Below are 11,632 nucleotides of genomic sequence, written 5' to 3' on the forward strand. Positions count from 1 at the left end.
TAGTCAAATACAGAAGAACTACAAGATCAAGGGCTCTACCATGTTCTCCCCACTTTCCCCCAAGTCTTTGCATCACTAAACCACATCTGCATACCGCAGTATTCATCTTTCTCTGAGGACAGCAAGTCCTGATGGAGTAGAAATGGGAGTTGGGTTGGAAAAGAGTTTTTCTGAGAATACCCCTGGGTAAGGAGAAGTGACATGGCAACACCCAACAAGGACAATATAGCCATTCAGGCAACAATATGTTGCACTTAGGGACCAGCTTTGGGGATGGATGAAAAATATATTTAAAAAAATAGACATACCTAGTTGATTTTGGAAAGAAGACAGCAGCAACCTAACTTTTAAAATCTCTGAATCCTCACATAGAACAGAACAATTGGGTAGCAAAAGCAAATATACATAGACAGCATTTACCTCAAAACTGCATGGTGAGTTACCCACAAATCCCCAAAGATAAGCAGGTGGTGGAGGCAAACCACCAACAGCTATCAGACCAGCGTGATATCAGCGTTTGTACAAGAGGAAGAAATTGGAGCGGAAAACAGGGCATCAGACAGACCTGAGGACAGGAGGACCCCTAACAAGAATAAGCTGATAAGAATGCGCTGGAGGAGTTCCCCTCGTGGTGCAATGGTTAACGAATCCGACTAGGAACCACGAGGTTGCGGGTTCGATCCCTGGCCTTGCTCAGTGGGTTAAGGATCCAGCGTTGCCGTGAGCTGGGGTGTAGGTCGCAGACTCGGCTTGGATCCTGCATTGCTGTGGCTCTGGCGTAGGCTGGCGGCTATAGCTCTGATTCGACCCCTAGCCTGGGAACCTCCATATGCCGCAGGAGCGGCCCTAGAAAAGGCAAAAAGGCAAAATAAATAAATCCAAAAAAAAAAAGAATGCACTGGAAATGGCTGCCTCGGATTTGCACACAGGAGATAAAACTGGGAGGGGTTTTACCCAGTTCACTTCCAGAGCACGTTGCCTTTGCCACAGCGTGCAAAATGGACAGAGGGTTCTTGGTGGGTTTGGAAAGGAGCTGAGGCAGCAGGACACTGCCCTGCAGGCAGACAGCCACAGCCCCCTTCCAGGACAGGACACCCATCTGAGGAGGAACAGTGGAGTCAGAATTGAGCAGGACAGTGGCAGGAGACACGAGGGAAAGAGCAGGTCCAGGTAAAAGTGGAGAAAGAGCAAAGGTACAGGAGACCTCAGCCAGCAAGTTGCCTTGGTTTTAAACACTTCACGGAAGCAACCAGAGAGGGAATTCTCTCAAGTTAGTCCAAGTTTCTTGAACTACACTTCCTTCTAAAGGTTCAGGAGAAGTGGTTTTGCATAATGAGCAACAGAAGAGTATCTGAGTCCAAACGCATATAAAGTTACTGGGAGATTGAAAGAACCGAATAAAATAGCCCTCCGATGAAACCATGCCAGAAAGACAGCTCAGTAAAAGAGGTCACAACCAAAGCAGACTATTTCACAATGAGCTTAAAATACAAAGCTGTCAAGTTCAAAAAGAAATGAAGACAAAAGATTTAAGAGAAGATGTCAAATATTGGCATAGGCAGAGAAGATTTAGCATAGATAGTAGGAGACCTAAAAAACCAAGCAAGGGAACAGTGAAAATACTAAAAACATTAATACCAAAAAAAAAAAACCTTCTGAAATATAAAACACCTTAAAGCTAAGTGTTGAAAGAGCACACTGCATACCTGAGAATCGTGACCCAAAATAATACAGCATAGCAAGCTAACTAGACTTTAAAGGAAAAAAAATCCTTTAGACATCTAAGCAAAAAGAGAACAAGACTTCTAAGGGGAAGAAAATTATTCTTCAGCTTTTTGGATGCAATACTTGTCTGAAACAAGTGGAGTATGGAAGGTCCCTGACTTACAGTGACTCAAGATTTTTTGGCTTTATGATGGTGCAAAAGCAGTATGAATTCAATAGAGACCGTACTTCAGGGTTTGAATTTTGATCTTTTCCTGCACTGGTGATTTGTGGTGTGATACTCTTGTGATGCTGGCTCTCCCTGGACAGAGATGTAACAGTAACTATTACAGTATATTATCTAGATTTACAGGCTCCATTACCCCACTGGCTCATCAACTATACTTTTGTTTCCATGTCTGCGCAATAGAATGGACATTGTAAAAGTGCGGTCACATGACTCATTTGAAGCACATCACTTTGTGGAGAGTGTTGAGATATGTATCTCTATCAATCATCGCCCTTTCTTCACCCTTATGTTTAAACATATGACTATATTAGTGTATATAAGCACAAATGTTACATATAATTATCTATATACATAGCACATGTGTGTATGTGTACACATACATAGACTTTTTCTCATCTAGTGGATCTGTAAAAATAAATCTTCAAAAGATAGCGTTTAGCAACCTTAGGTGTTCAACTGCATGAATTTCTTTGAGATATATTAAGGTCATTGCATACCTTGATCTATAACTTTTCTCTGTTGCTGATGTAACTTAGGCTTAAGCATAAAATCCTAACTTTTGTGAGACAGCAGTGCTTTCCTAGCTGCCGTGTCACTGACATGGCTCCCTGACACACTGAAGGCAGATAAGCATTTGAGAAAAACACACAGTAAGAGCTTTGCTTTCCTTTTGCTGCCCTCATGTTCTCTCCGTAATCAAATGGCACCTACTCTCTATCAAAATCTATAAAGACCCAGTCTACTGAAGGAGTTGAGATTCCTTATTGCTGAGCCTTTGAAGGGCCTTATATACACACAGGGCTGCTGCATCTCTGGTTTGCAAGGCTGTACATTTTATGTTCACAGATTATATGCTTCATTTCCTTTTCATCACCCCCCTTTGCTCCTTCTAATGGTGAGATGTTTAGGGACTGGCATTATTGTCTTCTTTGTTTTAATGCATGTTTAACCTGCCCATGAAATTTCTTTTTTTCTTTTTCTTTTTTTTTGTCTTTTGTATTTTTAGGGTCACACCCGGGGCATATGAAGGTTCCCAGGCTAGCAGTGGAATCAGAGCTGTAGCTGCCAGTCTCTGCCACAGCCACAGCAACGGAAGATCCGAGCTGCATCTGTGACCTACACCACAGCTCATGGCTACAGCAGATCCTTAACCCACCGAGTGAGGCCAGGGATCAAACCCGCAACCTCATGGTTATTAGGTGGGTTTGTTAACCACTGAGCCACAACAGGAATGCCCTGCCTGTGAAATTTCTAACCTCCCTTCCAGTGTCTCTGCTGCAGGATGGTCCAATCATCCCATTATAATAGCAGCTGTTAAAAAAGAATTTGGAATTTGTTTGGATTTGAAGGAATCAGATTTGTATCCTATTCTGTGTCAAGTTCATTAGCTCTTAACGGCAAAATGAGACTGAAAATTTCATTGGGCTTTGAGGAGACAGTGCATTAGGTGCATAGCATTTTGTGTGTAGGATATAGACTTGCTGTCTTTTAGCAGGAATAAAAAGAAAATTTCTTTTTTACCATGATGATGTTTAGAATATCTTCAGCATCTAATAATATGGTTTCATTCTAATACATGGATAAGTGCTTGCCCGTCAAGCCTGCCCCCCTTTACTCTGTGATACTGTGCATTGTCTATCCAAAGACATGGGAAAGTACCCTGGGGGTGGGGGGGGGCGGTCAGCAAATTACACTGGATGCTTACCCATATCCCCACTATTGAAACTGGCTTGACAAAATATATAACAGTGAGTTATACAGGCAGAGCTTGCTTTCTAGGATCCTAGGATATAGGGACATATTTTGCCTTTTGTTTTATTATAGGTGGTTTGAAGATGGGTACATTCCTCTTGATTTCAGCCCCTTTAGTGAATTAATCTCTCTGAGTCATTGTTTCTCACACTTAAGGGGTATTAGAAAGCACCCCTCCTGCCTCATGCTTGGTTTTTGCACTGCATTGACAGCTTTGCCCCGCTAGAAAGCACCTCACCTTCCCCTCAGTGTCCTTGTCCACCTTATGGGTTATCTGAGGAAAGGAATTTAAGTGCCAAGCTTCTGGTGGGAAACCCTACCTCCCTGTTATCTAGAGTAATCCACATCACACTGAATTCAGGTTCTGAATTTAGAAATCCAAGGTTGGAGTTCCCGTCGTGGCTCAGTGGTTAACAAATCCAACTAGGAACCATGAGGTTGCAGGTTCGATCCCTGCCTTTGCTCAGTGGGTTAAGGATGCAGTGTTGCCATGAGCTGTGGTGTGGGTCGAAGACGCCACTTGGATCTTGCGTCGCTATGGCTCTGGCGTAGGCCGGTGGCTGTGACTCCGATTCAACCTCTAGCCTGGGAACCTCCATATGCCTCGGGAGCGGCCCAAGAAATGGCAAAAAGACAAAAAAAGAAAGAAATCCAAGATAAGATCATCTTCCTTAATCAGATGTCATTCCTTCCTTCATTCATTCACTTACTATTTGCCAGTTACTCTTCTGGGCAATGGGGATAAAGAGGTGATCGAGATGGAATTCACATCCTGGTAAGTATATTAACAAATACATAAGAGCTCAGAGAGTGATAAGTACTATGTGGAGACATATTACATCAGGGTAATGGGTTTAGAAAGTATAGCTATAACAGGAAAGAGGTTCTGGAACAGTCTGTCCAGTTGAACTTTCTGTGATGCTGGAAATGTATTCTATCACACTGTCCAATGTAGTGTTTATTAGCTGTGTGTGGTCGTCAGGAACTTGAAATGTGGCTAGTGCTGAGGAACTAAATGTAAATTTTAATTAAATATATATTTAAATAGCCACATATGGCTAAAAGGCTACCATATTGGACAAGCATAGTTTGAGAATTACATTTTGGACCTAGGTGTCTATACTTGTGCCCAGAATGTAATATGCATCATTGTTTTAATTTTTTAACACATTTTTAATTTTGTTTAAAAGTTTAACATTTTGAATCGTCTTGGTAGAACAGATTCATGACTAGGCTTCAGTGTATGAATATTTTGTTGGAAAGATACAAGCAACCTACTAAGGGAACAAAAGAAGCACTGGATGGTCACACAAAAAAAATTACAATGGTATCCACAAACTGAGGGCTACAGGCTCTGAGCAGTATTAAAAGCTAGAGAAGGAGTTCCCATTGTGATGCAGTGGAAACAAATCCGACTACGAACCATGAGGTTGTGGGTTCAATCCTTGGCCTTGCTCAGTGGGTTAAGGACCCGGCGTTGCTGTGGCTGTGGTGTAGGTCACAGATATGCCTCAGATCTGGCTTGGCTGTGGCTGTGGCATAGGCCGGCAGCTACAGTTCTGATTAGACCCCTAGCCTGGGAACCTCCACATGCCTGCTGTGAGTGCAGCCCTAAAAGGCAAAAAAAAAAAAAAAAAAAAAAAGAGGTAGAGAAAATCACTGCCTGGCAGTGTATGCCTTAGGGCCCTCAGCCAGTTAGTGATAAGGGGCTGTAATTTCCTAATAGAAGTTACAAAGGCAGCAGAAAGGCATAGACTAATAAAGGGCGAGTGCTGTTAAGACATTTGCTGAGGTTTTTTGCCCCAGTGAGACCAGAACATCTGATCAACTCTGATCCTGCCCTATCGAGTGTTTTCTCCCAGAAGGTAGAGGAAAGGAATGAGAGGAAAGCCCAAAGGCTGACCATCATCTGTAAATAAAACTGTTGGTCAGGGTCTTCCTTAAGGGCCCCTTCGGCTGCAATGTTCTCGGAACCAACAGAGAATCATTTGGGGATGTGAAAATAGCATCCTTGGGAGAAAACTTGGGATTTTGTGCTAATAGCAGAAGGGGTCACTGGGAAGGGAAATATATCCTGTGATCAGAACCATTACTACCTTTTCTGGAGGTGCCAGGTGGGACTTGGTGTGTGCCAAAATGCTCATCACAGGAAAAGTATAAGATTTGTACATACAGAAAAGTATCCCATGCGTAAAATTACCAAAAGTACGCAAATATGGTCTAATTCTTCTGTCACCAACCACAAATCACCATGACATTACTCAAGTCAGAAGACATTTTAATCTGACCAATTAAGTATTTTCTTGTCACGCCAACATATGCCTATTGGGTACTCAGTATGTGTGAGTCAGGAAAACTCTCAATAGGAATTGAACTCTTAAAGAGACTCAAACTTTGGTTATACATCAAGTGTAAGATACCATTATTATAGGGCATGGTCAGAATATATGTATTATTATAGCACATCTAAGAAAGAGCATAAAAGAGCACCAATCAGGATCTTCTTTAAAAAACGTGCTGTGGCTAATGAATTTCTTCTGCCTCAAGTGTTTCTCTTCTGTGAATGGGAATGGCAGTTAAGACTAGATGTCATCAATCCTCCGTGCTTGAATGCCTGGAGCAATGTGGGTTAAGCAGCCCACCAATGAACTGGCAAATATCTTCGTCTAAAGAAGAGTGCAGTACTCCTTGAGGGGAAATGCACAGATCTCCTTGAAGATGGAACTAGGTTTTATTGATAAAAAGCTTGAGTCTGCAAATTTGTAATTACAATATTTTATCTCCAGAAAAGACTGCTAGCATTTGAATTAAGGGCAGTTTAAGTCTTATCCCTTTGAGGAATATAGGGAGAAGCTGAAAACAAAAATTCTGTTTATGGCCTGGAGAGAAATGTGGAACCGTGTTTTTGTTTTGTTTTGTTTCTTTTTCCCCCACCATAAAAATGCAGTTATAAGGCAGCTCTCTCTATTGAAATGAATAAAAGAAAGTTGTCTTAACAATTTCCCCGTCATTTAAATACTGGTCTTTTCATCCAGAAATGGATGCCATCTACGCAAAAAAAAAAAAAGGAAAGAAAAAGGGGGACTATTCCATTTAAGATTGGAAGTGTTATTGAGTTTATCTCCATCTCTTTCCAGTGGGCCTCAGAGACAAGGTACCTACCAGAAGCCCCTTGTAAGCGTTTTGGTTGTTTTGGTATTTCTTCCTCGCCTTGGAAGTGTGTGTACACCAATGGAGAAGTCAAGTGTCTACTCATATCTTTATAGTTAAGTGTAAAAATTATGTCTTTTCAATGTAGGATTAGTGGCAGTGCATCATTTAAAAAGAAAGTTTATATTTAAAAATGTTCAATGCTATTGACTTGAATAAAAGATTTTGTTTAGCATTTTAGATTACAGTTTGATCTCCTTAGACCAAAGATAGTCTCAAACTTTAACAAGGAGTAAAATCACTTGGAGGGCCTGTTAAACACCTTTCTGGGCCTTATCCCCAGAGTTTCTTTTTCTTTTTTTTTTGTAAAGTAATGAAATGACTTGTGTGTGTGTGTGTCTTTTTGCCATCTCCTGGGCTGCTCCCGTGGCATATGGAGGTTCCCAGGCTAGGGATCTAATCGGAGCTGTAGCTACCGGCCTGCGCTACAGCCACAGCAACGTGGGATCTGAGCCATGTCTGTGACCTACACCACAGCTCACGGCAATGCTGGATCCTTAACCCACTGAGCAAGGCCAGGGATCGAACCTGCAACCTCATGGTTCCTAGTTGGATTCGTTAACTGCTGAGCCGCAATGGGAACTCCCCCAGAGTTTCTGATTCAGTAGGTCTGGAGTAGGGCCTGAGAATTTATAGTCCTGACATATTCCCAGGTGATGCCAATGCTGCTGGTCTGGGGACCACACTTAGAGAACCCCTGTCTTAAGAGCATGAGGAGCTCATTGTGACAGGCTTTTTGGTGTCCCAACACAATAAGGACTTGGATTCTTTTTTTTCCTCAGGTCTAATTCTCAGATGGTATCTTCATCTCTTGGCCCTTATTATGCCTCCCAGGTAGCTCTTAGTTAAAAGATACACAGGGTTCTAGGCAAAGGTCTGGCTTCAGTGCACAGAAACCATTCGTCCTGTTTTTAAATGGGCTTTAAATGTCTCATCTGTAAAATGGAGGTTATAGACCCTGGACAGGTGTGGATGGTTTGGTTCAGGAGATGTTGCTGTGGCTGGCACTTTGATGACAATCTCAAAAACACTAATGGTGCCTCCTTTTTAAGGGTTCAGGTTAAAATGGTTTGAGTGTGAATATTATCAACCATTACAGAATTCTAGCATCTTGCTTTGAATTATGTAAATGACTGCAGAGTTTTTATGTTTCTTGAGGGAAAACTGACAAGAGTTTATATATTAATCATCCCAACCATTCGTCATTATGTGTTAATGACAGACATTAGAACAGCTAACTTTGTATTTGGAAGAAAAGCACTGCTGCCAAGCTGGCATACAAATTGAGATTCAGACATCTCAGGATTCTTTCACCTTGACCTTTCTTTTTTTTTTTATTTTTTTTAACTGAGTAAATCACTGTATCCTTTGGTTTTTTATTTACTTAAATTAAGGGTACATTCTAAAATTACGTGAAATTATTAGAGTGTTTGGGGAAAATGGGAGTATTTCATAAACGATTTACCAAACTTGAGTTGAAATATATTACCCTGAGGTCAAAACAATTGAAATTGACTTCCAGAAAGAATATTCTGCTTATAGTTGCATGATAATGTAATTTGAAGTAGTTGAGTTTCATTTTAATGTGCTTTAAAGCAGTCTGTACTTTACTTTAAAGAAGTACATGAGCAAGGCTGAGGTCCCAGCCCAGCAGAATAGAGTCTCCAGATCTTTTCTGTTGCCTTGGTAGCCTGATGTGGAGGATGTGTCAGTATTCTACATAAAAGCAAAGTACGGTGAGCTACCTTAGCTGTTTTCTAGGAGAGGAAGACAGACCCAAATTTAATCATAATCCTCCTATGAGTCTGGAGGGTGTTACTCTACAACTCCTGTCTTTCTTTGTGTGTCACTCACTGCACCTTCTGGTGTCCCATAAAATGTTGGCCTTGCAGGTACAGACCTAGCTGGGTCTGAGACTCAGTTCTGCTTCTGACGGCAGGGAGTCTCCCCCGGCTCCGGGGTCCCTCGCTAACCAAACAGCCTGGCATCCGGGGTACCTTTCTGTTCCTCTGCTAAGATGTACATGAGCAAGGCTGAGGTCCCAGCCCAGCAGCACAGAGTCTCCGGATCTTTTCTGTTATCTTGGTAGCCTGACATGGAGAACCACCCGACCCCCACCTGTAGGGCCAGCCCTGGGCTTCGTGCTAGCGTGTATGGTCATTATGCCCTCAATCCCTCACAAAGTCGAGCTTACCATCCTCCCCTCCCAGTGGCCTCATCTCAACCTTCTGCTCACACCCACTCTGCAACACACCTGACTTGGTGGCTGACACATCCCTCCAGGGCCTGCCCCCAGCCAAAGATGTCATAACTTGCAGATGCTCACACTGTGGTATGGTTGAGGGTGTGTCAGGCACCCGTGTGCATTTTGACAAGCCCTTCTTTGGAGACATTGCCTTCCCCAAGGGTGGATGGAAATGTCAAGCACTGAAGCAGGCTAAGTGGGACAGGAACGGAGGGCTATTTTTGAATAGACAGGTTCTGAGTTGCTTTTCAAATCACCCCAGAAAGGAAGGAAGCTGCCTATTACAGATTTCCAATCCCTCAGGCCTAAGGCAGACGTGTTTCAGAATTCAGAATTTTCAGAGTGTTAGCACACAGTTTTGAAGACCATCCCCCAGCATGGTCTGAGGCCATGTGATAATTAAACACTTTAATATACACATAAAATTGGATGAGTACTGTATGTCATACCACCGGATGAGTTTCAATTAGGTCAGGATTTGCAGGCAAAGTAACATTTGGTTAATGAAGCTTTTAGGATTTCAGAATTGCAGATAAGGAATTATGCACCGGTAATTGTTAGCAATAGTTCACTTTTACTGAGCACTTAGAGTGTGCCAGGCACTATGCTAAGGTATATAAGGTGCTTTACAGATATAAACTCATTTACTCCTGCCATCAACAGTGTTGTAAGGTAGAAATCATTAGTAGCCCTGACTTCACTGATTCCTGCTCAAATCTTCCTTAAATAAACTACTGAGTATCTATCCGGCATGAAGGAAAGAAAGCAAAAAGTCTGTGCCACTTCCACCTAAAGCTACTGCAGTCATGTGAGACAGGCAGATGGGCACATAGACATGCCTGTGCCCAGGGCAGTGGGAACAAAGGAGGGGTGCCCCCCTGCCCCCCACAAACCTGCATGCAGGGGAGGCACCCTGGGCAAGTGCTGGAAACCAGCCGAGAGGGGACAGGGAGGTCACCACCACCACTTGTTACTACTAAATCTACTCATTCAAGGTCAGTGGCTCTCAAACGCTTTTGAGATCACAAGTCCCTGTGGTCCTTCACTTTAGTTTCTTTAATGTGTAAGCTCTGCTTTCTCTTTTATAGAACACCCATCTCAGCTTTCTCACAAGACAACATCTATGAAGTTCAGCCCCCAAGAGTAGACAGAAAATCTACAGAGATCTTCCAAGCCCACATCCAGGCCAGTCAAGGTATCATGCAGCCCCTTGGGAAAGAAGACACCTCTATGTACCGAGAATACATCCGAAACCGCTACCTGTGAAGAGACTACAGGTCCCTGTAGTGGCCCAGAAAAAGTCCCCTGTTTGTCTCATCTTCACAAAGGGAATTTCCCATCAACCCTCTACATCAGAAGGTTTTCCCTCTTTTTGTAACTGGTGAATTACAGATCATTGGTAATAAAGAAATATCTTGCTCTCACTGCCTTTGCTTTATTTTAGAAATATTTTGTTTCTAAATGTGGTCAGTAGTATCCAGCCATCACATTAAGACATTAACAGGTATTCATTGAGGACCTGCTGTGTGCCAGGCACTGTGGTAGAGTCCAGGAATATCACAGGAAACCAAACAGGCCAAAAATTTCCTCTTGTACAAAACGAAGGCAGGGTATTTTTCTTTGTAGTTAACATTCTTAAAAATTTATTCTGATGGGTGTATGTTAACTTTATGTTTTGATAAAAAAAATTATTTTGCAAGCCCTCGTTCTTAGGAAATAAACACTGAAATATTTATAGATAAAAGAGACAAGATGTCAACAAAATGCTCTCCAGTGGGTGAGGAAAAAAGAACAAATGCTAAAGCCAAGTGCAACAAGATACTAATAATTGGTAAAGCTAGAAAAGAGTAAACAGACCTTCCTTGAACTATTCTTACAGTTTTTCTGTAAATATGAAATTATATCACAATTAAACATTAAAAATATGTTGCTGTATAGAGCTTTTGTGGTGAGCAGTTGCATTACATGATTTGATGTGTGGTATTCAGTTAAGGTCAACACATCATGTATGGTTTATTCTCTATATCATCAATTATAATGTGGACAACTTTCTGCATTTTATGGCAGTTTTATGCAAATGATTTGATCTTATGATGTCTATGTCTTTTTTTTTTTTTAAACACAAGTTGTCTCAGTTTTCCCTCTTCATAAATAAAATAGAGAAGAAAACCAAACTAATGGGAGGAGGAAAACTGATCAGCCTAAATGACCTTTAAGCTATCACCAACCCCAAGGTTCTGGGATTCTTTACTGCAGATAAAAGTTCAGCCTCTAATTCACAGGGAGGGAGAAGTTTCCAGTTATAGGGGGAGCTGACGTCAGGTTGGCTCATGGTTTACCAGAGAAGCTAGCAGAGGGCACGCCCCTCACTACCCCTTTGAAAAGTCCTCAGCTGGAGATGTTTTGATCTAAAGATTAGAACCATCAGCAGCTGCAGCAGGAGCAAGTATGTAGGAAGGTCAGTCATGTGC

General features: G+C 42.0%; 1 protein-coding gene across 2 annotated transcripts in view; it reads left to right on the top strand.

Annotated features, from left to right (window-relative positions):
* Positions 1 to 10,585, top strand: part of FIG4 (FIG4 phosphoinositide 5-phosphatase) — a 143,602-nt gene extending 133,017 nt beyond the window's left edge. For both annotated transcript variants that reach the window (XM_047762592.1, XM_047762602.1), the window contains one exon: positions 10,250 to 10,585. In XM_047762592.1, coding sequence (XP_047618548.1) covers positions 10,250 to 10,427 — 178 coding nt within the window. In that variant the 3' untranslated portion in view covers positions 10,428 to 10,585. The remainder of the gene's footprint in view (positions 1 to 10,249) is intronic.
* The last annotated feature ends 1,047 nt before the right edge of the window (positions 10,586 to 11,632 follow it).

This window comes from Phacochoerus africanus, chromosome 2 (genome assembly GCF_016906955.1).
Source record: "Phacochoerus africanus isolate WHEZ1 chromosome 2, ROS_Pafr_v1, whole genome shotgun sequence".
Taxonomy (NCBI): Eukaryota; Metazoa; Chordata; class Mammalia; order Artiodactyla; family Suidae; genus Phacochoerus; species Phacochoerus africanus.